The 26,130-nt window shown below is 40.9% G+C and overlaps 3 protein-coding genes across 4 annotated transcripts in view; 2 read left to right on the forward strand and 1 right to left on the reverse strand.

Annotated features, from left to right (window-relative positions):
- Positions 1–5,953: 5,953 nt before the first annotated feature.
- On the forward strand, positions 5,954–7,774 carry LOC127435887 (BLOC-1-related complex subunit 5). The gene is made up of 5 exons (XM_051689656.1): positions 5,954–6,326; positions 6,457–6,526; positions 6,668–6,811; positions 6,910–7,067; positions 7,161–7,774. The coding sequence occupies exons 2-5, from the start codon at positions 6,469–6,471 to the stop codon at positions 7,386–7,388; spliced, it is 588 nt and encodes a 195-aa protein (XP_051545616.1). The 5' UTR covers positions 5,954–6,326; positions 6,457–6,468; the 3' UTR covers positions 7,389–7,774.
- A 2,146-nt stretch (positions 7,775–9,920) lies between these two features.
- On the forward strand, positions 9,921–17,058 carry c46h12orf29 (chromosome 46 C12orf29 homolog). 2 transcript variants are annotated; one of them, XM_051689960.1, is made up of 7 exons: positions 9,921–10,181; positions 10,525–10,642; positions 11,437–11,532; positions 11,703–11,819; positions 11,939–12,136; positions 15,519–15,688; positions 15,786–17,058. In XM_051689960.1, exons 1-7 carry the CDS (start codon positions 10,092–10,094, stop codon positions 15,972–15,974), a joined length of 978 nt encoding a protein of 325 aa, XP_051545920.1. In that variant the 5' UTR covers positions 9,921–10,091; the 3' UTR covers positions 15,975–17,058. The 2 variants fall into 2 exon arrangements, with proteins under 2 accessions (XP_051545920.1, XP_051545921.1); XM_051689961.1 differs by having other exon boundaries at positions 9,921–10,145.
- Positions 17,059–18,276: 1,218 nt separating this feature from the next.
- LOC127435696 (centrosomal protein of 290 kDa-like) overlaps positions 18,277–26,130 on the reverse strand; it is a 39,548-nt gene continuing 31,694 nt past the window's right edge. Inside the window, 9 exon segments of the mRNA XM_051689323.1 lie at positions 18,277–18,474; positions 18,587–18,648; positions 18,650–18,661; positions 23,835–23,976; positions 24,093–24,265; positions 24,367–24,489; positions 24,846–25,010; positions 25,529–25,615; positions 25,700–25,834. Coding sequence (XP_051545283.1) covers positions 18,354–18,474; positions 18,587–18,648; positions 18,650–18,661; positions 23,835–23,976; positions 24,093–24,265; positions 24,367–24,489; positions 24,846–25,010; positions 25,529–25,615; positions 25,700–25,834 — 1,020 coding nt within the window. The 3' untranslated portion in view covers positions 18,277–18,353.

The raw sequence follows: 26,130 nt of genomic DNA on the forward strand, positions 1-26,130 counted from the left end.
CAGACTTTCGCAAGATACCTTTATAGAATACATTCAAAAATCTAAATAATTTTTAGTTGTAAATACAATTCTACCAAGAATACAAGAGAGGAGACAAATATTTGTCATGTACAAATAAATTAACCTTTTCAGTTCATTATATATATATATATATTATTATTATTATTATTATTAATTTATTTATTAACCAAAAAGGCATTAATTGTACAATCAACCTAGCCAATCTACAGTGGAAGGCTCTGCATAAATACAGTATATATAATAAATTAAATAATACCATACAAAATTTTAATGACAGGGGATGTCAGGTTTCAGAAGGTTCAGAAGCAGAGGTATGATGATAACACAGTATTTATTGAGAGAAAAACACAGATAACCAACACAATTAAAATCTTCTCTGGCAGAGAACAAACAGTACTGTGGTGTGTAAATCCAACAGGCAGAGATAAGTCCAACAAACGATAAATCCAAGGCTGGAGATCAGACAGAAAACACAAGTATATCCTGGAGATAGAAGTCCAATGTGAGAAACAGCAAAAACTAGAAAAGATACAAAACAAACAAAACAAAACCGACAGGAAATATAAGACTGATTGAACAGGGCAAACGGCACGAGACAATCTGGCACAAGACAGCACAAAGGGAAAATAAAAAGAGACTGCAATCAAGAGAAAATAGAAAGCAGGTGCAACAGATGATGAGCAGTAATCAGCATGGAGGGTGTAAACTGTCAAAACAAAACACACACAAGGAGGGGGAAAAACCAAGACAAAGAGAACAGCAGCAGATCACTTGACAACCCTGACAGTTGAAAAAACAATATTCTTTGCCCACAGATGTATGCTGGAGCCACCGCTCGACGATGATTGGCAGCGGCCTTGGTACGCCCCTCTGCCCTAAGAAGAGCCTGTCTGGTCCTCCTCCAGGTGTGCCGGCTCCGCTGAATAAAGTTATGGGCAGAGGGGACCGTAGCCTCCAGCTCCTATGAAGGAAACAGAGGAGGTTGATAACCCAGGCAACATTGAAACGGGGAAAGTCCAGTAGATGACACAGGAAGGGAATTGTGAGCGTACTCAGCCCATGTCAAGTGCAGTGACCAGGAGGATGGATTGTGGGAAGCCAAACAGCGGAGCATCCGCTCAAGATCCTTGTTAACTCACTCTGTCTGTCCATTGGTCTGGGGATGGAAGCCTGACGACAAACTGACGGAGGAACCAATCTGTCGACAGAACTCCCTCCAAAAATTGGAAATGAACTGGGGCCCCCTGTCAGAGACCACATCCACCGGCAAACCATGAAGCTGAAAGACGTGGTCTACCACCATCAGTGCCGCTTCCTTAGCAGTGGGCAATTTGGAAAGGGGAATAAAGTGAACCGCCTTGGAAAAACAGTCCACAACAGTGAGTACTGTATTGCCACTGGATGGGGGCAGACTCATAACAAAGTCCAGGGCAAAATGGGAAGTGATTGGAGTAGACCAACGGGATGTTTGTTACTGGACTTATTATGGGCACAGACTGTGCAAGCCCCCACGAACTGGTGGATGTCCTCCACCATGGCAGGCCAACAAAATTGCTGGTGGACGGCGGCCAGCATTCTCCTCACTCCTGGATGACACATCAACTTGGTTGATTGGCCCCACTGGAGAACGGCAGTCCAGACTGAGTCAGGAACAAATAGCAGACCCGCTGGGCATCCCCCAGGCACCCCGACCCCAACCATGGCCTCCTTAATGCGCCGTTCGATGTCCCAGATGACGGCCCCACCACAACATTCGCAGAAAGGATGCCATCAGGTGAGGAGCCCTCATTCGCAACAGCAAACTGGCATGAAAGAGCATCCAGCTTAAGGTTCTTGGAGCCAGGACGATAAGAAAGGGCGTAATTGAAGCACCCAAAAAAAAGGCCCACCGGGCCTGCCTGGAGTTAAGTCTCTCGGCCTATCAAATATACTCCAAGTTCCTGTGATCGGTTCAGACCAAAAAAAAAGTAACAGCCACACCCTGCAACCAGTGACACCACTCCTTCAGTGCCATCATAACCACCAACAATTCCCTGTTCCCGATGTCATAGTTCCGCTCAGCTGGGGACAGATGGTGAGAGAAAAAAGCACAAGGATGCAATTTCTCATCTGTGGGGGACTGCTGGGAGTGTACCACTCTGACTCCAACATTGGATGCGTTCACCTCCACAACGAACTGTCTTTCAGGGTCCGGTCTCAACAAAATAGGGGCGGAAGTAAATAGTCTCTTGAAGTTATCAAAAGCGGACTGGGCCGCTGGTAACAACTGAATGCGCATTATTGTAGAGGTGAGCGCAGTCAATGGCACAGCTACCTGACTGTAATTATGGATCCATGCGGATCCCTCCACTGAGATGATGTACCCCAGGAACGGAACTGACTGGAGGTGGAAAGCACACTTCTTCACCTTGACAAACAGCTGATTCTCCAACAGCCGCTGCAGCACTTGTCGGACATGCTGGATATGTACCTGGAGTGAGGGAGAAAAATCTGAATATTGTCCAGGTACATGAAAACAAACTTACCCAGCATGTCTCTAAGCACGTCATTGACAAGTGCCTGGAAGAAGGAAGGGGCACTGGTCAAACCAAAGGGCATGATCTGATATTCAAAGTGCCCCATGGGAGTATTAAATGTTGTCTTCCACTCATTGCCCTCCCTAATCCAAACCAAATGATAGGCATTGCGGAGATCCAATTTCGTGAAGAACCGAGCCCCTTGCAAGACCTCGAAGGCTGAAGACATAAGAGGCAGGGGGTAGGACAAAGCGAGCATTGGCTCTTACTGGACAGTTCTTAGAAAAATTTCCCTTTCCCCCGCAGTACAGACATAATCCATTAATGATGCGGTGCTGTCTCTCCTCCGTGGTGAGGTGGGTTCTGCCCACCTGCATGGGCTGTGGATTGGGGGGTGGATTAGGAGATGGATGAGTTTCAGGGAGTGACGACATTCTCCACAAAGACTGAGTCGAATGCTGAAGACGATGGTCCACCTGGATGGCAAAGTCTACCAAATCATCGAAACGGGTAGGTAAGTCCAAAGCAAACATCTCATCCTTCACCTCCTCCGCAAGCCCATGCCAGAACACGTTAACCTGGGCTGCCAGTTGGTGGCTGCCATCAGAGTGCGAAACTCGATAGAAAACTCTGCCACAGACCGCTCCCCTTGACGTAAAGCCGCCAGTTGACGGGCAGCCTCCTTACCAAACACAGATCAATCAAAAATCTTGAGCGTCTCCTCTGAAAAGAGGAACAAAAGGGAGCCTTCGCCTCCCACACCGTGGTAGCCCACTGGCGAGCACGACCATCCAACAGAGTGATGACATAAGCAATTTTAACGTTTTCTGAGGCGAAGGTGACAGGTTGGAGAGAAAACACCACAGAACATTGGATCAGGAATGATCGACATGTTGTAGGCTCACCTGTGTAGCAGGGAGGAGGATTTACTCGTGGCTCTGGTATGAATGAGCTAGGAGTGGTTGTTTTGGTGGAGGTGGCGGCAGCTGCGACGGTGGACCTAACCGCATCTTGATCGACTCAGAGCCCATGGAGCTGACTGGTGATGTCAGAGATCTGGGCAGACAGTGCACAGTGAATATCTGATGCAAGTGTCACGGTCCTGTCACTCTGTGAATCTGGGTTTTTGTCTGACAGGACCGTGGCATTATCATCCCATGTCTGGAGGATGGTGTCTGGGTCCTGACTTCCTGTCTGGTGTGGTTTTGGTCTGTGTCGAGATCCGGACACTCATGCTCCATGTCTGTCTGCTATTGACATGGGTGCATCACGCTTATGTCATCTTGACAGCATGCACTCACGTCAATAGTTTATGTCTGTGTCTCACAAATATGGGTGCACCTTGTGTCGCGCTTGCATTGTGCGCACAGCCTGGGTCACGAGCTGTCTTCACGTTGTGCTGAGGTTCTTTGGTCTGAGATTCAGGTTTGTGTGTGGCCGAACTCTCGCACAGGTGTCCTGTCTTGTTTTTGTCGCCTGTTGTATGCATTGTGTGGCGTTTGCCTCGTGATGTACGCTCAGGTTTCGTTTAGCGTGAGAATGCGTGGCATCGCTTTGTTTGCCGTTGCTATGCATTTTCTCGTCTTGTTTGTCGGTTGGCATGGGCGTATATTGCCTTATTGTCTTGGCGATGTGCGCTCATGCCATTCGGGTGTTTTGTTTTGTTGTGAGAGCATGTGGCTTTTTTTTGTTTCTGTATCACCGTGTGTCTCTGTTATACTCCGCCTCTTGTTTGCCCATTATTAGTTTATTAGTCACACATGCCCTGTCTTGTTAACCTGTTGATTTCTCTCCCTATTTTAGTCTCCTTGTGTTTGCTGTCCAGTGCCAGTTCGTCTTGTTTCCAGACATGTTTTCCAGTTGGTCCTGTGTATTTGTTTGTTTATTCCAGTCAGTCTGTCGGTCAGTCTAGTTTCCTGTTCTGTTCATCCCTGCCCGTTCTGGTCGGTCCTGTTCCCTGCTGCCTTCTGCCCCAGCCCTGGATTACCTTTTCTCCTACGGGGTAGTTTATGTTTGTTTTTTTCCCCCTTGTGGAAGTTGGTTTGTTTTTGCCCTTTTTGTTTTAATAAGTCCTGAGCCTCATTCTCAATCCTTGACTGCAAAAGCTACAGGATTCACATTCTCAGTGGTGACCACCTGAAACTGCTGAATAGCAACAAAAGTGCATAAGCATCACATCACAACAAATCCAAGGCTGGACAAATCCAAGGCTGGAGATCAGACAGAAAACACAGGTATATCCTGGAGATAGAAGTCCTACGTGAGAAACAGCAAAAACTAAAAAAGATATGTATAACAAAGTTCAATGGAAAGGAGGAGGTGAGAACCAGTTTGACAATATAAATAATCTTTTAATAAAACAGAAAGACACAAAAATAAACACATGCAGGGCAACTGCCCATAACTCTCTCTCTCGAACTGCCGCCTCCGGTCGCCTTTATCCCTCTGGAGGGCTTGATTAGCCTGATTAGGGGCCAAGTGTGCAGCATCACGACCCGGCCCCGCCCTCCTCCCTGACATGAAACAAACAAAACAAAACCGACAGGAAATATAAGATTGATTGAACAGGTCAAACAGCAGGGGGCAATCTGGCACAAGTCAGCACACAAAGGGAGAATAAAAAGGGACTGCAATCAAGAGAAAATAGAAAGCAGGTGCAACAGATGATGAGCAGTAATCAGCATGGAGGGTGTGCTGCCAGGTGAACTGTCAAAACAAAACACACACAAGGAAGGGGGAAAACAAAGACAAGGAGAACAGCAGCAGATCACTCGACAACCCTGACAGGGGACGTATCCATAGCTTTTACAAAAATATATTTTACAAATAAATCCAATAATTTCAATGCTTTTTATTTTTTATTCGCCAGGCATGCGAAGTTGGATTTTTCCAGCTGCAAACTGCAAGCATGATGGGAAACGACTTGCTGGACGATACAGCTTAATGCGCATTGGCTTAAACAACCGTGAAAACAAAAAAGCACTGAAAACATGTAAAGTTTTAAAAGAACTAAAATGTATGTAAAATATTGTGTCTGGCAATGTAACTTATATTATTATAGTGACCTCTTGTTCGTGATGTGATGTTTCGTTCTCTTCTAAAATGTTTGATTTTTATCTCTAATATCATGTTTTATATGTATAAATTATATGTGAATATTCCCAACACTCTGAGAGGGCGATCTCTGTAAGGGATATGTGATTTTTATTATATTTCTGAAATATCTAAAATATTTTTATTCTTTATTAAACTAAACATGGATGGAAAGACCCGCATTATTGGCGAAATTAAATAACAGGTACATGTCTTTTTAATCATATTTATTTTAATTTTAAAGCAACTTATTTTAAATTATATCCACGTTATCAGCAACAGCGCATGAACGTGAATCCCGCGATATCTGCCTTTGATCTCGAAGGTGTCTGATCCAGTACAAGAAGTGAGAATTGTCCGACTTGACAACGCTTACTTCACTCCTCCCCAGAATGCAGCCGTGTACTCCTCTAGTTACAAGGAGAGGCGTTTGGCATCTCGAACGAGCCTTTTATGTTATGGTAACATGTAAACAAACCTATGACGTCATCATCGTGCGTGTCTTGTCATCAGACCGGACATTTAATCTTTACCTCCAGATATGCTAGTTTATCAGCACTCAAAATGATGATTTAACATCTCACTCTGCGTGTAAGTTACAATGTAAGACGTTAGCCAGCTTTCCATTCTACATTTCCCTTTAGAACCAACTTAACGATCAACAGAATAAACTCGCTACAGCAGTCAAGTGAGCATGTAAGTTAATCATACGTATTTGCATAGTTATGCATTACACGCATACATTCGTATAGATGATAATTATGTTTACGTTATATATCTGTGTGTTTATATTGCTCTTTGTCCTGCGCTTGTGTTGACTGCTTAGATTAAGTTTACCATGGGTGCTGAACAGAGTGGAGATGCTGAAAATAAGCATTCAGACTTCAGTGCTTCAGGTACTGAACATTATATCGGTAACACTTGAGTTTTACCGTAGGATATTATGTTTATTGTTGTGCAATATGTTATACATGGGAATGGTGATCATTATATTCTTTCATATTCTTTGTGTCCTCGTTATTGCCTTGTTGTTTCAGTTGTACCCTCTCCAGCCAAGCATAGAGCAAAAATGGATGACATAGTAGTCGTTGCCCAAGGAAATCCATCCTTACGGAACATCCATAATGATCCAGATGTCATAAAGCTACAAGAAATTCCCACCTTTCAACCTCTTCTTAAAGGTACAGAGCAGTCCACATGACAACTAATAGTAGTGGCTTCTCATAATTGATTTGATGCCATTCAGTATCAGACCTTGATTTTGCCATCATCCTCTCAGGTGTGCTCAGTGGTCAGACCTCCCCCAGCACTGTCTGCCTGGAGAGGTTAGATTCTGCACAGGTTCTGCAGCTGTGTGTCCGATACCAGGATCATCTGCACCAGTGTGCGGAGGCTGTAGCTTTTGACCAGAACGCTCTGGTTAAGAGGATAAAAGAGGTATTCGCCATTCTTTTCTACTAATCTTTTCTACTAAATGTTTCTCTATGCCAATTGTAAAATGTATTTTTTGGTCATTCATTCCATTGCTAGATGGATCTGTCAGTGGAGGCGTTATTCAGCATCATGCAGGAGAGGCAAAAACGTTATGCAAAGTATGCAGAGCAGATCCAAAAGGTCAATGAGATGTCCATGATTCTGAGACGCATCCAGATGGGCATTGACCAGACGATACCACTGATGGAGCGTCTCAATAACCTACTGCCTGAGAGTGAGCGCCTGGAACCCTTCAGCATGAAGCCTGATGGAGACATCAAATAGAGTTGTCACGCCACTACACAGTGGGTTCATATTGTAAGACTGGTGCTTTGTAGAGACCCACCTCAGGTCATCTCTTGTTGGAGCTTTCCACTCGGCACTCTGAAAGGCAATAAGCTTGCCTGGATCAGGTGTTATTTGGCCACAAAACAAGTTGCACTGTGCAAAATGGAAAAACTATAATACCGAAATGTTTGTGTATTTTTACCTAGGCCTAATTGAGTGCTTTTAAAGGGCATGATGAAATACAATATACTTCTGCCTCTGTAATGTAAATGTTATTTAATGAGAAATAATGTCATTAATGCATTTGATGCTCTTGCACTTAAGAGTCTATTCAAAGGTGGATGTCACTGAAGTCATTGGCATTAAATTGTTTAAAAACTTTATTTTCAAGAGAGATTTATTATTTACAAATTATTATACATATAATATAATTCAATCATATATTGTTTATGTTTAATAGAGAACAGGAAAAAAACTTCACAGCATGTTTCAGATATTGATATTTACATAAAATGTTAATAATTCAAGCCTTTTAGTGTTGTAGTATTATCACATTATAAATTTAACATTGGTCTCACTACAATTATTTAGAAATTCTCAGTGGCACTTTTTATTGTTTAATTTATTTCCTAATTTAAGACTGTTGGCAACATTATATAATAACATTCATTATTAATATTAATTATTAATACAGTATTAAAGGTGCACAGTAATTTTTTCCTTATTAAAAAAGTTTAACTCCTAAAGACATTACATTACTAGTAAAGAATGTACTAGTAAATCATGAGCAGTTTCCAGTCATATCAGTAACCTTATAAAAGCTGTTTTATTCTACAAGGAGAGGGTCCGCACATGGGGGCTGCCATGTTAGAATCACATGACCAGCCGAATACTACTCACTTAATCTCAGTAACCGTCCTATTATTTCACACTTTCACTCATTGATTAAAATAATCATGGCTGACTGTGAATACTACATTTCTGCAATGCATCTGAAACTGAAAACTATTAATTTTAAATGATGCTGCATCCAGGTGTCCAAGTCAAGATGACACAAAGACAAAAGTTACTGAGTGCACTTTTAATTATTAATAATATTAATAAATGTCATATTTAAACTGATCTGCAAAGTATTATATAATGTTTGTTAATGATTAATTAATTATTAATGAAAGTTATTAAGTGTTACCAGGTTGTTTAAATATGGTTAAAATAAGGTTAAAACATGGTATGGAATTTGAGGAATTTTAGTTTGCTTTATTTTACATTTAAAAATTGTGTTTGACTGATATTATGTTTTGAATTTTTTTTTTTTTTTTGTACCTATATTTATACTTTTCTGATTAATCCGTTATCACGTTCTTTTTATTTTTTTATTATAATTTTTTTTTAGATCGAATCTACAGACAATTTGCGCCATCTCGTGGGTATGTAAAGAATACATTCAAATTACATTTTTGTCTACTGAAATTTCTTGGAAATATATATATATATATATATATATATATATATATATATATATATATATATATATATATATATTTTTTTTTCTCAGTGTTTCGCCTGGGAATAAGGTTTATTTCACCACTGTCCATTCAGCAGGAAACAGTGGCGTTAACAGGTTATTTTAAAGGGATAGTTCACCCAAAAATGAAAATTCCCTCATCATTTACTCACCTTCATGCCATCCCAGAAGTGAATGACTTTCTTTTTTCTGCTGAACACAAACGAAGATTTTTAGAAGAATATTTCAGCTCTGTAGGTCCATACAATGCAAGTGAATGGTGGCCAGAATTTTGAAGTTTTAAAAAGCAAATAAAGGTAGCATAAAAGTAATCCATAAGATTCCAGTGGTTAAATCAATGACTTCAGAAGCAACATGATAGGTGTGGGTGAGAAACAGATCAATATTTAAGTCCTTTTTTACTATAAATTCTCCTCCCTGCCCAGTAGGTGGCGATATGCACAAAGAATGTGAAACGCCAAAAACAAACGAAGAAGAATGTGAACGTGAAGATTGATAGTAAAAAAGAACTTAAATATTGATCTGTTTCTCACCCACACCTATCATATTGCATCTGAAGTCACTGATTTAACCACTGGAGTCATTTGGATTACTTTTATGCTACCTTTATGTGCTTTTTAAAGCTTCAAAGTTCTGGCCACCATTCATTTGTATGGACCTACAGAGCTGAGATATTCTTCTAAAAATCTTTATATGTGTTCAGCAGAAGAAAGAAAGTCATACACATCTGGTATGGCATGAGGGTGAGTAAATGAGAGAATTTTCATTTTTGGGCGAATTATCCCTTTAATGTTAACAATGTTATTTTGGTCACCGTATGCAGTCAGAGTTTTTAAAAAAAATCTACTCTTGCAAAACCCCTGACATTATATTGACATATACTGTAACGTGTTTCCTTCGTTTTAATGCATTTATCATCATATACGTAATCACACGTCTGAAAACCCCCTATTTATAAAAAGAAACAGTTTACTCTCCGTGCCAGCGGGTGGAGATAAAGAGAACCTCAACGTAATCCACAACAGATTGAGAGGAAATCTGGTCAAAATAACTTGGGAGTATGTGAAACGCTAATGCGATTGTGTTAACTGAGACTGCCCCTCTATAACTCACTCCATATATATAATTTGTAAGTCAACACAAGACGTTAATTATCCTAATAAACAGTACTGATTATGCGTCGACTGTGCTCAGTGCAGCAGAAGATCCCATGCGCTTTCCTAACGGAGGTGAGAGACGAACCGTCCAGAAAACGCGAATGTCAGGTGCGTGAAAAAAAGCGGCATTTCATAACCGGAGCCTGTTGAACATAACTAATAGATTATGATTGCAAAAAACAACGAGGCACTGCATAACAGTTTAGCGCGTGTCCTCGGTCTTATTTGACAGCCCCATCATTTTTAATTCATATATATATATATATTTTAATAAGTGCATTGCAACGCTTGCTATCAGCAGCAAATATACCATGCATAAAGCATTATGCTCGGACGAAGTATGTCATGCATTTCTTATATAGTACATTAGATGCTAAATAGACCTATTTTTCCAGCACGTTTGCAGTCCCATTGGTCAGTTGTGATGCTTCGTACTTTTGTTGCTATTCAGCAATTTCAGGTGGTCGCCACTGAGAACGTGAACCCTGTAGCTCTTGCATCAGATATTCACAGTGCAGTTGCAACTGAAAAGATTGATGGAACATGCTGCTATGTCACAACATACAGAGGTATAAAATGCAAAGCTCACAATACTATCCTTAAAGGAACATTCTGGGTTCTATACAAGTTAAGCTCAATCGACAGCATTTGTGGCGTTATATTGATTACCACAAAAAGTCATTTTGTCTTGCCCCTCCTTTTCTTAAAAAAAAAAAAAAAAAAAAAAAAAGGGAAAATCGAGGTTCCAGTGAGGCACTTACAATGGAAGTCATTGGGACCAATCTATAAACGTTAACATACTCCCTGACGATGTAATGTCAACAAACGACTTTAAAAATGACGATTTAAAAAACTTTACAGCTCAAATAATACATGAGTTTTAATAGAATTAATGTAAATGCTTTTATAAAATTATAAGCTTCACATTTCTGCTTTTAAACCCTCCAAAAATTGGCCCCATTCACTTTCATTGTTGGTACCTCCCTGTAACTTCGATTTTTGCTTCCTTTTTTTATTTTTTTATTTATTTAATTTTTTTTAAAGAAAAGGAGGGACAAGTAAAAATGTATTTTTGTGTTAATATTATGCCACAAATGCTGTCATTTGAGTTAAACTTGTATTGAACCTGGAATATTCCTTTAACACACACAGTAAATAATTGCTTTGGGTTTGGGGCAGTAGACACATTGAATGCTCTGTGATTTGCAATGCTTGAATCATAATTGGTTATGTAATTGAATCTAGGAAATGTTTAATGATTCTTATGCTATGGTAATAACATAACACAAGATATAGTATGGTACATTAATAATGTTTAAACCAATGAATTTCACAGAAAGATGCTCTTTATTTTGCTTTAAAGGGGAACCATATCTCTGGGCCCGCTTGGATCGGAAACCCACCAAGCAGGCGGACAAGAGATTCAAAAAGTATCAGTATTCTCAGAAAACTTGTAAAGGTATTGTCTTCTAAAACTATGTGTTATCTTGCTTTGGACACATGATTTAACTTCCACTATTATTTGTCCTCAATTTTTTGCAGAGGATTCTTCAGTCAAAAAGATTGTCACATTAATAGTCAACTGAGAATTTGGGAACATCTGCCTTTGCTTTTCTCTGCTGAAAACAGGTTTTGTGTGGAATGTAGAGGAAGATTTCCGAGATGTGCCAGAGTCCTGGATCGCTGCTCACAGAGTCCAGCATGAGAACGGCCATCCAGTGCCTGACGAACACGGACACATCCCAGGTGGGTTTGTGTCTCAAGATCACACTTGCCTTTTTCCCTAATGTTTCTGTTGCAAGTTAAACTGCACTGAGGGAAAATATAGGATACTAATGGCAAAATTATATTCTTTTGGCATAAAGGGTGGGTTCCGGTTGACCATATCAACAAACAGTACTGCTGGCACGCCTCTGTGGTCAACTATGATGCTGGTGTTGCACTTGTCTTGAGGACGGACGAAAAAGATGAAGGATTGCTCAAAATTGTCAGCGTTCCACTAGCAGATCTCATGGAGCAAACCCTAGAACTTATCGGGACCAACGTTAATGGAAATCCATATGGCAAGTATTATATAACTATATAGATTAAACTAGATTGGTAAAGTTTGTCAAGACAAACTTTGATGATGGCTTGACAAAGCCTTGTCTTAAAGTTTAAACTATTTAACAAAAAATTGAAGTTTGATGGATATACAGACATTACAGTAAGATAAACAGAGAGCTAGATAGATAGTCAGACAGACTGTCACATAAATAGTCAGACTGACCATCAGATAGATAGAGAGAGAAACTTAAAGCAGATTAAAGACCTTTTGTGGGTTTGTTTACATTTACATTTTTGACAGTTGGAGATTGAATTAACAAGCATTCCGTTGACCCATTTGAATATTCTGTCAGTGTAAGTGTATGGGATTTTTCCGATATTTCATTGTCCGCTGTGCGAAAACGATAAGTCCAGTTAGTTTGAAAAGACATGGCACACTATTCCAGAACAGTCTGAAGGTCTGTACCAAATTTCGTGGATGTAGCTTAAAAGCTCTAGGAGGAGTTTGTATTAGAAATTTCAGTCTTGGTTTAGGGATTTGAAAAAACACAAAGTTTGTAGTAAAACACTATGCTGGCTTTGTCAAGCAAACATAATTACTGTTACGACACACAGCAAGCAACAGCGCTTCTGGGTCCTTCAGAGCAGTGACTTTTAAAGTTGGATATGAGCAGAGCTGCATTTTGAATAATTTTTTAAGCATTACATAATGTAACAGTTTTATAAAAGCAAATAAAAGCTGTTATAAAAGGATATCTATGGTTTATAGTGAAGAAATATATGTAGGTTCTTTCTGAACTATAGACAAAACCAGTTTTAACTTGTTTCAATCGGCCTGTATGATTGTTTAGGACGTTACAGGTTGAAATACTCTTAAAATAAAAAACTACCCTGAGACATGCAATATATTTCTTTATTTCTGCTTAAAATATTGGTCAGTAATATATACAATAAATAATAATATTTGACATTTAATATTCAAACTTTATAAAAGCCGATTTAGATTTAACAAGTTACTTAATGCATTTCAAATAAATGCAAAGGCATATTTTAGAAGTTTAAATTTTTTATTTGCATATTCATTAACAAACAGCCAGTACACGCTGCGGTGTTGGAAACGGGGTCCCGTTCGATCTTACATGGTGATCTTGTTCATATAAGTTGATCGTCAAATGATTTGGCCTCATTTCTGTCACTGTGGTTGTGCTTTGGAAATTAAAAACAGCTGTTTGCAATTATTGGAATTCCTGAGCATGAGGAGGGCAGAGATATGGTGAAATTCCTAGACGAGCTTTTCCCGAGTCTGCTCGACATAACAGGCCACAAGCTGGAAATCAAGTGAGCTCACAGATTTGCTGAGGGAGAAAGGCCCAGATCGATTCTGGCAAGATTTCTGAGATCATCCGATAAAGATATTGTGTTGCGACAGGCGAGGAGCAAAGGGAAGCTTTCTTGGAAGAACCATAATATTTTCTGGTTCCCGGACTTTGCGAGTTCGACAAGAGAGAAACGCGATCGGTTCAAGGAATGTAAGAAACTCTTACATCAGCGAAAGATCACTTTTGCTCTGATGTTTCTGGCCAAACTGAGAATAGAAACGAGGGATGGTCGCAAAGTATTTACATGTCCCAATCAGGCAATGTCTTTTATTGAATCAATGGGTGAGTAAACCATTGGGTGTTTCTCATGTGAGTGGGTCGACTCGCTGTACTTACTCTGGCTTTTGAGGACACTGGGCATCATTTTGGTTTCTTTATGCTTTTTGCGTTGGCTCCGCCGAGCGGCTGGAGTTTGTTTTGTGAATAACACTTTTCCTTAAAGAAACTTTTGCATTCAAGGTCCCGGACAGTTTGAGAGTGGACACTATGGATGACCGCAAAATATCTACATGCTCACACAAAGGATGCCTTTTATAAAGTTGACGGATTGTGTAAGTCATGGTATATACTTTTATGTGGCTTCCGAGTGAATTGACTCGACCATCCGGGGAACCGGGACGCCGGTTTTGTTTCTTTTTGTATTGGTTCCGCCTAGCGGCTGGAGCTTGTTCTATTGAATAACACTCCTTTGAACAGCTGTAGATTAATCTGTTCATTCTTCATGCTTATTCCTCCTGCTGGCTGGAGTTTTTGTTTTGAGTATTTTTACGGGACATTGGAATGATTACGTCATCCCCTGAACTCATAACAGCCGGCTCACTGAACATTCGTTTGTCTGTCAGAGGCATCTGAACGGTTTTATATCAGCTGGAATTTGTTTTGTGGAAGATCACACCTTTGAGACAGTTCTGTGAATGAATCTATACGTTCTTTTATGTTCATTCTTCCTATTGGCTGGGGTTTATTTTTCAAAGTATTTTCTGTTATGTAATTTTGCCTTACAAATTTGTGAGGCAAAATTGAGCAATCCGATGGCAAAGTTGTCGTGGGGGCTCATGGGCGTTCATGGACCTTTTGAGTTTAGTGGGATTGGCGCTTTCGTGCGCGGGATTAATGCTCACGTTTTTCTTTTTTCTGTTTGTTTTGTTCGGGGTGAAGTTCGGGGTTTGATTGTTTCACTATTGGGGAATGTGGTCTGTATAATTTTGTTTTTGATACACAATTTATTTTTTCTACTATATCAAAATGTCAAATGTTAATATGAGTGTACTGTCTCTCTCCACATGGAATGTGAATGGGTTGGGGCACCCCATAAAAAGAAGGAAGGTTATTACTTTTCTTAAACATAAGAAATATGATATAGTGTTTCTTTAAGAAACACATCTCTCCCTGCAGGAAGCTGAAAAATTTGGGAAGATATGGGGTGGACATGTTTTTTTTAGTGCTGGCTCAAGTAAGAGTAAGGGAGTCATTATATTGATTAATAAACATCTACAATTCAAATGTAAAAAAAACACACAAAAAAAACCAGCTGTTTGCGATTGGAGTTTGTTCGATTAAAAAAAATCTAATCTGCCAACAGCCACTGTGGTGCAATGGGGTCTTATTAGACCAGAGATGATCACAGTGACCATAATCTGTGAAAAATTATCACAGAGATTGTCATCGTCCTCTGCCTTGAAGCCCAAATCTCCAAAAATCTTTCGGAAATGGGGTGTCTCAACCCCACAAACAGCACTTTTTTGGGGGGCATTCTCAGCTCAATTTGAACAAGGCGAACCAGTGGAAGCAGTTCTTTTCTGGGGTGTCAAAAGAACCTGAAATGCCACCGCCTAGTGTTTCTTTGTAAACGGTAGTTTAATATTTTTCAAACAACACCACTTAAAAACCTTTGATTATAGATGAAGTATGAAGTGTCTAAACTAGAGCTTGGGTCTACATCTGTATTGTCTAGCAAGTAACTTACTGGAATGGAATTCTGTAGGTTTGTAAACTAAGTAACTGATGTGAAATTCTGTAGGTTTGGGAAGTAAGAAATATCCAGTCCATGTTCTGGTGCCTCACGGAATCCTACAGATCCAAAACCCGCCTCAACTGGAATACCATCAGCTGTATTCCTGGTTTCAGGAATGCAGCGAGGGGCGATTGGAAGGAATTGTTTGGCACTGTAATGATGGGACACTGGTGAAGGTAAATTTAAAAACTGTATGTAATTTGTTTTTTGTTTTTTTATTTCTTTTCATAACATATTTTTGACAGATTCAATCACTTAAATCTTTTTCTCCAGATACACCGCCATCACCTTGGTCTGAAGTGGCCTGTTGGTGACACCTTCCTGAACACCAGACCTGTGGTAGTCCATGTAGAAAAAACAGAGTCTGATCCTGAAGCATCAGAGAAGGACTTGTTCAATTCTTTCTCCCACATAAATGGACAACACTTCAGCTGCATACAGAACATCCAGTTTGAACACTGAATTCCTAGATGGAACTACCAGACATTCCTACTTTGTTTTCACCTTTGTTTTTGAACCAGCGTGAAGTTTGAGGGCTTTTGCCAACCCTTAATATTGCCAAGAATTTACAACTGCCTGTTGTGATTCCCCATTGATACACTGTCAATAAGCACTTGGTATGACAGTAGTGTGATGTATAGTAATGCTGTGGTTATATGCAAAAAAAGGATAGTTCACCCAAAAATGAAAATTCTATTATTTATTCGCCCTCATGTTGTTCCAATCTGTATGAATTTCTTTCAGACTTACTGTCACATAAGTCATGTTCTCACATACAGCCTTTTAGATGGTAGGTGTGAACAGCATATTTGGTACATTTACCAGTAAATGCAACCCAAAGGTTTTCCTGTAATTGACCCGGTTGCATCTGTGAACGGGGCTATAGATAGTCAGATTGAGAGAGAGAACAATTTAAAGCAGATTAAAGGCCTTTCGTGGGTTTGTTTACATTTCAATTTTTGACAGTTGGAGTTTGAATTAATGAGCATTCCGTTGGCCCATTTGTACATTCTGTCAGTGTAAGTCTCTGGGATTTTTCCTGATATTTGATAGTCCAATCAGTTAGAAACGACATGGGTGTTAGATATTTCGGTCTTGGTTTAGGATAAAAAAAAAACACAAAAAAAAAAAAAAAACTCAGTTAATAGAAAAAAAACACTGTTTTGGCATTGTCAAACCAACATAATTACTGTGACATTTATAAATTTAAATTTACTTCTGTGGAACATAAATGGAGATGTTAGGCATTATGTTAGTCTCAGTCACCATTCACTGTCATTGTATGGAAAAAGGATTGAATGACAGTGAGCAGTCACTGAGACTAACATACTGCCTAACATCTTTTGTGTTCCATGGAATAAAGTCATACAGGTTTGGAACAACATAAGAGGAAGTACATGATGATTATTTTTGTGTTTACCCCTTTAATACCTTGCACTTTTTCTTTCAAACAGTGTTGCTTTTTAATTTTTTGATTCCACTTTATATTAGTTGTCTTGACTTTAACTACTATGTGCTAACATTAAAATACATACAGTACAATGTATTTATTGTGTAACTACATATTGTTCTGCAAAATTCTCCAAAAATGAACATTTGCTGCTACAGAGGTTGAGGTACGGGTAGATTAAGGAGTAGGGTAAAGGATTAGGGCAGTGTTTCCCAACCCTGTTCCTGGAGGCACACCAACAGTACACATTTTGGATATCTCCCTGATCTGATGTGTCCATTTCAGGTCTTGAATCGAACTGATGTGTTGAATCAGGTGTGTTGGAGACATTGAAAACGTACTGTTGGTGTGCCTCCAGAAATGGGGTTGGGAAACACTGGTTTAGGGGTAGCGGTTAGGGTTTTGGATAAGGGTTGGGGTAGGGTAAGTTTTAGGTTTAGGGGTAAGGTTTACAGTGTGACTACACTACAGATGTAATTAAATGTAGGTACTTTAAATGCAAGTACAATGCAACAACACGTTTGTACATAAGTATATTGTATCAATTGCTTAATTACATAGTAGTTAAAGACACCAAATATAAAGTGGGTCCAATTTTATGGTCAGGAATGTTCCAAAATACAGTTCAACAATAGATAAATCAAATGGAAGAACCAAAAAGCCCAAAGTAAATAATTTAACAGTCCATAAAGTTAAAAGCAATGCTTTGCTTTTTGAAAATTATGTTTTATATAAAAAAAAGTTAATAAAGCAAACTTTGCAATTAATGTGAATAAATGTAAGGCCACAAAACACAAATATTTTAAGACCTACATTTATATGAAAATGTATAAATATATTGTACAAAAAATAAATATGCAACTACTTTGTGTAAAAAACACTAACTTAAAATATAAAGCAATGTAAGGACCCACATTGCCAATGTACATATTTGGTTCAAATGGAGCAGTTACAATAAAATTTACGACTGAGGTCTACTTGTACTTTTCTATAAATTAATTGTTAGCTGATAGATATATCTACTGGAATTTTAACCACCACTCCTAATCGATCTGACAGTTTCTTCAAATGTTCCTCAAGAGCAACATTTTTCTTCACCTCCCGATTGTAATTGAACTTCAGATCTTCGAGCTCCTCGAAAAATGTTGGGTCAAAATTTTCCAGTTCTTGGGTCAGCTTTCTCACTTCATCCTTCCAAAAAAAAAAAAAAAAAACGGCAGAACATTTTATAAGTTTTCTGAAAGAGATACCTGTAATTTCTTCTTTTCAGTATTTGCTGCCATAATTTGTTCCTGGAGCTCATTATATTTTAAGGAATAAAATAGTCCATAGAGATTACTGATTGTTACATGTATAATGTAATCTAAAAACCCTGTCCAGCACAATATGCATTATTCAGAAATATCTATGGTCTTACTTGGCCCTGCATTGCTGGTGCCAAACTGCTCATCATACCTTTGGATCTGGCGAAGAAGTTGAGCATTCTCCCTCTCAAGTTGTTTACTGGCCAATCTAAATGGGTCACAATTGGCGAAGAATGATATAGTTGTCTTACGTGAAAACATTTCCTATTTTAATAGGCTTTTAAGCCACCAATGTGGAAATTCCCACTTAAATATTTTACCTCACTGACTGATACTCTTTAACAAGACCTTCATCGGTTGTTGCTTCTATTGGGGTTTTTTTTTAGGAGTTCCACCTGGTAACACACGTTAGCTAATTAGATCTTTGGGGAAAAGCAAAGGTGCCCAATTATATTGTATTTCCATACTATCTTCACTGTACAGTAAACTGGAATTGTAACAGGTGATAGCGAGATAAACAGACCAAGAGCAGAGGAACAATTCAAAGGATTTATTCACAACATATAAACAGTCACTGAGCTGAAGAATGTCGAGCATCCTGGCATTGACTGCAGCAGCGGAAAGCGATCTCCGAGAAGCATGCACGGCATGGGGAAATCCGCGAAGAGTTTGTTCGTAGAATGAATGTGTGCGTTGTGAATGTCAGGAATAGATTTGTAGAATCCTCTGTTGAAGCTTAGTGAGGTGCAGAACAACGCCCAGCTGAGATGGGCAATCTTTACTCCCGACATTTGGGCAGAGATGAGGTATCCTCTGTGGAAGACCAGCTGACCTGCAGCAAAACTGGAAGGCAACCACACACCCGACACGCAGTAGATACATGAGACAGGACCAAGTAGGCAGAGAGAGTGAGATTAGTTACATCAAATCAAACAACAATCTAGCCAAATATTCAGTCAACACTGAATTATATTTAACATTAAATAAAACAATCCAGCAAAGGGCATGACACACGAGGGGATTAATGTAGGTGTAACGGGAGCCAGCTGATAGATAGCTGTGCAATGTGTATAAATCTCACTCTCCTGACCTCAAGAGATGCACTAGCGACTGACGCTAGAGGCTGTAGCCTTTAGCCTCCTTGTTAGCGCACCCACCTCCCATGCCGGAGACGCTGGTTCGAGTCCCGTATGGAGCGGGTAGAACAGGAGCGTCACATAGGCATAAACAAAAAAGGGGCATTGCTGCTCGCAGCTGAAAGTTGGCATGATCCAACATGAATTGGGGAACAGCCTCCGTGGCTATGAGCATAGGCAGTGGCCGGGGAAAGACCTCTGTGGTTGTGGGCACAGACATTGACAGGGGAATGACCTCCACAGTCGGAGGCACCGGCAGCAACAGGGAAACTAACCCTGTTGTCGTGAACACAGGCAGGGACGGGCAAACAACCTCCATGGCTGTGGGTACTGACAGGGACAGGTCAATAGCCTCCATCGCTGTGAGCACAGGCAGTGGCTGGGGAACGACCTCCGTGGTCGTGGGCAGGGGCAGGTCAAAAGCTTCTGTGGCTGTGGGCACAGGCAGGGAAGGGCAAACGACCTCTGTGGCCGTGGACACTGGCAGCAGCAGAGCAACGGCCTCCATGGATACTGGCAGCAGCAGGGGAAGGGCCCCAGTGACTGTGGGTGCTGGCAGCAGCAGGGGAACGGCCTCCGTGGCCGTGGGCACTGGCAGCGGCAGGGGAACGGCCTCAGTGACCATGGGTGCAGGCAACAGCAGGAGAACAGCCTTTGTGGCCGTGGGTGCTGGTAGCGTCAGGGGATCGGCCTCAGTGACTGTGGGCACTGGCAGCAAAATGGGAATGGCCTTCGTGGCCGTGGGCGCTGGCAGTGGCAGGGGAACAGCCTCCATGGCCATGGGTGCTGGCAGTGGCAGGGAAACTGCCTCCGTGGCCGTGGGCACTGGCAGGGGAACAGCCTCAGTGACAGTGGATGCTGTCAGCGGCAGGGTGTCATCAACAAATGTCTTCACACTGAAATTGTACCCGATTGCCTTAAACATGCTACGGTGTCCGTGGCCATGGGTGCTGGCAATGACAGGGAATGGCCTTCATGGCCGTGGGCACTGGCAGTGGCAGGGGAATTGCCTCAGTGACTGTGGATGCTGTCAGCGATTGAGGAGCGGGTGCCTGGCTCCTCCTCTGCCTCCTCCGGGCAGTGATAGGTTCATCAATCAATCAATCAATCAATCAATCAATCAATGTTTATTTATATAGCACATTATAAACAACCGAGGTTGACCAAAGTGCTGCACAATATATAAAAAGACAACAATCAAGACATGTAATAACAATAAACAGTAAACTTAAAGATAAAAAGAAAAAAGGTCAAGGAATGTTAAAAGCCAAGGAAAATAGATACGTTTTAACTTTAGTTTTAAAAGCCGAGATAGATGAGGCAGTTCTAATATGTGCTGGAAGACTGTTCCATAGCTTAGGTCCAACAACAGCAAAGGCACGATCACCACTATTCTTAAGTTTAGACCTGGGAACACGAAGCAATTCAGATTCACCAGATCTAAGAGATCTCAACGGAGTGTACGGGTGCAGCAAGTTGGATAAGTACTGTGGCGCCTGGTTATGGAGAGATTTAAATACAAACAATACAATTTTAAAATCAATTCTAAATTTAACAGGAAGCCAGTGCAATGAAATCAAGACCGGTGTGATGTGCTCAAATTTGCATTTCCCCTTAAGGAGCCTAGCCGCAGCGTTTTTGAACAAGCTGGAGGCGTGAAATAGATGAATGAGGGGCACCAATGTAAAGCGAGTTACAGTAATCCAGGCGAAAAGTAACAAAAGCATGGATCACCGTTTCAAACTTGCTTAATGACAAGAATGGCTTAACCTTAGTTAATAAACAAAGATGATAAGATGATTTTACCACAGTGCTTATCTGCTTATCGAATTTAAGGTTGCTGTCAAACAGAACACCTAAGTTCCTAGCGCACACGGTCCTATAAGGTGAGAGAGAGTCTAGGTCAAAATCACATACACTGTTGTTATTCGAGCCAAACAGGATGATTTCTGTTTTACTCTTGTTCAGCTTTAAAAAGTTATTCGTAAGCCATAATTTGAGCTCATCTAAACATTCTAATAGGGACTGTAAGGCATGTTTGTTGTCACGCTTTAAATGGAGATAAATTTGGATGTCGTCAGCATAGAGATGAAAGGACACCCCGTATTTGTTAAAAATGGAGCCCAGAGGAAGCATATATAGAGAAACAATACAGGGCCAAGAATTGAGCCCTGTGGAATGCCACAACTTAAATGAAAATCAGAGGATGAATGATGTCCAAGATGGACAGCAAACCTCCTATTCGTTAGGTATGAACGAAACCACTGCAACACTGTGCCTCGAAGGCCCACACATGACTCCATTCAAGATAGAAGAATATTGTGATCAACCAAATCAAAGGCAGAGCTAAGATCTAACAGGACCAGAGCCATAGATTTCCCAGAATCAGTGGTTAGTAAGATGTCATTCAAAACTCTTAAGAGAGCAGATTCGGTACTGTGACGAGCTTTAAAACCAGATTGGAATATTTCATGAATAAAGTTATCAGACAAAAAAGACTGTAGTTGAATTAATACCACTTTCTCTAAGATTTTTGAAACAAAAGGCAAGTTGGAAATAGGGCGAAAGTTGGTCAAGGAAGTTGGGTCCAGATTTGTTTGTTTAAGATAAGGTGACACCGTAGCATGTTTAAGGCAATCGGGTACAATTTCAGTGTGAAGACATTTGTTGATGACACACAAAAGTCCAAGGCCGACAACATCAATGATTTGTTTAAGGAAGTGTGGAGGAATAACATCCTGAGGGCACATAGTAGGCTTTAAATGTTCAACAATTTCATTAAGAGTATGCAGATTAATGGGCTCAAAAGCAGACCATGTAGTGGAGCATAGAGGGATATCAGACAAGGTGTACACAGAAGGAAACATCTGAGATCTTATACCAGTGATCTTATCATCAAAAAACCTTGCAAAGCCCTCACAAAGAGAGACAGACATCTCAGGGAAGAGATTTACAGTGGGGTTGAGAACAGAGTCTATGGTGTAGAAAAGAATTTTAGGTCTGTCACTATTTTTTGTGATTAGCTCTGAAAGATATTTGCACTTAGCAGCCTTAGCAGCCCTCTGAGTCTCTCAGGATTTAATATGAGACCTGTAATCTGTCCTTTTTCCACTTACACTGCATCATCACACTGCAGCAGGGCCAGATTGAACACTCGGCAGAGCTCCATGGTGAATGCTAAGAATGACGTGCAACAAGGACGTCCATTGTCCCACATGGCAGTTCCCCAATCAGCGGCCCTTCCGGTAAGGAGCAGGATGACATAAGCCACCTTTATTCTCTCTGACAGGAAAGCAGAGGGCTGTGATGTGAAGAACAAGGAACATTGTGAACGGAATGCACTACAGGATTCAGCCTCACCTGAATACGGGGCTGGAAGCGGATTACGGGTTTCTGAGCGTCAAGAAACATGGAGAACTGCCAGAGCCGGTGAAGATGCTTCCTGAAAGGGGCCAGCATCGGGAGGTAGGCGGAGCTGCTGCATGACAGAGGTGAGCACGGCGAGCTGCGAAGCCATCATTTCCAGAGCCCGGTTAGATGTGGACATTTGATCCTGCTGATGTCCCAGCAAAGCTTCCTGCTGAGAGAGGGTGGAGTGAAGAGTGGATTCAGTTCAAAGGATTTAGTCACTAAATATAAACAGTCACTGAGCTGAAGAATGTCGAGGATCCCGGCACCGGCTGTAGCAGCGGAAAGCGATCTCCGAGAAGCGTGCGTGCCATGGCCGCGCAAGGGGCAATCCGTGCAGAGTGTGTTCATATAATGAGTGTGTGCGTTGTGGAAGTCAGGAATAGATTTGTAGAATCCTCCGTTGAAGCTTAGTGAGGTGCAGAACAACGCCCAGCTGAGATGGGCAATCTTATTCCCGACCCGAGGGCAGAGATGAGGTATCCTCTGTGGAAGACCAGCTGATACGCAGCAAAACTGGAAGGCAACCACACACCCGACATGCGGGCAACCAACAGATACATGAGACAGGACCAACTAGGCAGAGAGAGTGAGGTTAGTTACTTCACATCAACCAACAATCTAGCCAGACATTGTCAACACTGAACTACATTTAACATTAAATCAAACAATCCAGCAAAGGACAAGACACACGAGGGTATTAATATAGGTATGAACAAACAAGGGGCAGGTGCAGCTGAAAGTTGGCATGGTCAGCGTTCCCATGGAAACTATCAGGGTTCCCATGGAAATGCTGATTCACATGAGGGCAAAAACGTCAACATGCTTGGAACAAAACAAACAGAACATGGAGCACGACCAAAATCGAACCAGACAGGAAGTAAGAATCCAGACCCCATACCCCAGACACAAAACACAAGACAGACAGGGAACAATGATGCCACGGTCCCATCAGACAGAAACCCAACCTGACAAGGTGCCAGGACCGTGACAGGAATAACGTTTAATGACTTCAGTGTCTTACTTGCTCCTTTAACCGGCTGATTGTATGTTGTGTAGCGTGCTGCTTCTCATTGGCATCTTTTAGTTGCTCTTTCAGCTGCAATATGCAGGATTTTTTCCTGGAGATTTCACTTTCAAGTACTTTCATCTTGTTTTCAAATAATCTATAGAGAAAAACAGAAAAATGAACTTACAATGATATTGCATGCATATGGTATCAGTACTGCAATGCTCTGAATGAGTGTGTCAAACCAAGGAAGTATTCAAATAAATGTACTACCTGGTCACAACAGAAGATTTCCAGGTCTTACTGTCCACCCCCTCTAAAGATGGCCCCTTAGACAGGGCTAATAAAAGCTTCTGGTTGGTCTCCTCAAGCTCCGCCCGGAGCTTTTCATTGGTTGCTTCAAGACTGGCTTTTGCGACCCTCAACTTTTCTGCAGCATCTGCTTTCTACAAGTTGGCAAAAATATCTTTAGACACTATCATAGTTGGACCACATTCATAAAGTTTTTGTGAGGTAATGAATTAAAGCGATTAAAACAAAGAAAAACCTTTTTAATATCTTTATGCAAGCATTCATTTTCCATTATGATTTTCTCAATGCCTTTAGTTTTTGACTTAAGTCTTGCGTTTAGCTGTTCCTCCCGTTTTCCTTTCATCTTTTCATATTCTGACTGTAACAAAAAAGAAAGAAGTTGCACATTACAGATTACAGTAGAACATAATTTATAGCCACAAAACCAGTGCCAGTAGAATTTCCATGACTTTCAAGTGACTTCATGTCACTATAGCACCATGCTAAGTAACAGTTCAAATTGAAACTTTTAGTTAGCTGAGATCTTCAACCACTAGGCTACATCAATCACGATTTTGTGTTTTTTCCCTCAAAACAACAGTTGCATCTTCTAGTTGGTCTTTCATTCTTCCAACCCCATGGAAAAGCTACATTCTCAGTCCATTGTGGTTTTACTTACAGAGACATTACATTCTTATACATATATCATCTTGTCAACACATTCTCAAAATGCACCTTAAGTGTCTCACGGTCCCGTTCCAACTTGGTAAGCTGCTCTTGAACGTTGCCCGCTGATGTCTTTTTCAAGCTCTCATTCTCCCTCTGAACCTTCTCCACTACATTCTTCATCAGACCGATTGTCCTCTCCAACTCAGGTATGGTTTTTCCACTACGCCCAGACTGCACAAGAGGAGCATAAGAGATAAATGATGGAGATGAGAAGCCAAGGTCTGTTTTTTTATTTCTTATTTTGGAATGCACAATTCCCACTACTTATTAGGTCCTTGTGGTGGCATGGTTACTCACCTCAATCTGGGTGGCGGAGGACAAGTCTCAGTTGCCTCCACTTCTGAGACAGTCAATCTGCACATCTTATCACGTGGCTCGCTGTGCATGATACCGCGGAGACTCAGCATGTGGAGGCTAATGCTACCCTCCACAATCCACGCACAACTTGCCACGCGCCTCATTGAGAGCAAGAACCGCTTAATCGTGACCACGAGGAGGTTACCCCATGTGAGTCTACCCTCCCTAGCAACCGGCCAATTTGGTTGCTTAGGAGACCTGGCTGGAGTCACTCAGCACACCCTGGAATCGAACTTGTGACTCCAGGGGTGGTAGTCAGCATCAATACTCGCTGAGCTACCCAGGCCCCCGCCAAGGTCTGTTTTTAAGTCTGTACAGATGTTGGTACTTACCCCTTGAACATGACTGAGCTTCTTCTCGACTTCAGCTTTCTCCTTCTTCAGAATACCACACATCTCTTTGAGATCAGACAACTGATCCTTCATATCAAGACGGCAAAATTAATTAGAATAGATTCTATATAGTAAATAATGCAAGCTTAATACTTTTGACTTTTACTGTACTTTTAGTCGAGGCAAGTCCTTGTTTGCTTGCTCTAGTTGAAAGCGAAGCTCCAGGTTCTCTGTGGACAACTTAAAGTTCTCTTTTTGGAGCTCATGTTCTCTTTGTGATGGAGTACCAGTACCTCTGCCAGATGTCTGCAAAAACAATGAAAAGATGCTGATGCCATTGACAACTAAACAATTCACCCATAAGCATTCTATCTCTCATTCCTTGATAAGCTTTTCCAGGACAGGGATGCTGATTTTTACATCTAAAAAAGGTGACTTTTTGAAATGAAGGGAGTTAATTCATTAGAAAACTTTAGTTGCTTCAAGGAAAAGGTGCGATATAATGATAAAGCTGCTATGGCACAAACACAGACACAACTCCAGGTCTGGAAAGTCACAAGCTAAAAGCCAACACAGCTATAGGGTGGGCAGCTGGAAGATTT

The sequence above is a fragment of the Myxocyprinus asiaticus genome, chromosome 46, assembly GCF_019703515.2.
Source record: "Myxocyprinus asiaticus isolate MX2 ecotype Aquarium Trade chromosome 46, UBuf_Myxa_2, whole genome shotgun sequence".
In the NCBI taxonomy this organism is placed as follows: domain Eukaryota; kingdom Metazoa; phylum Chordata; class Actinopteri; order Cypriniformes; family Catostomidae; genus Myxocyprinus; species Myxocyprinus asiaticus.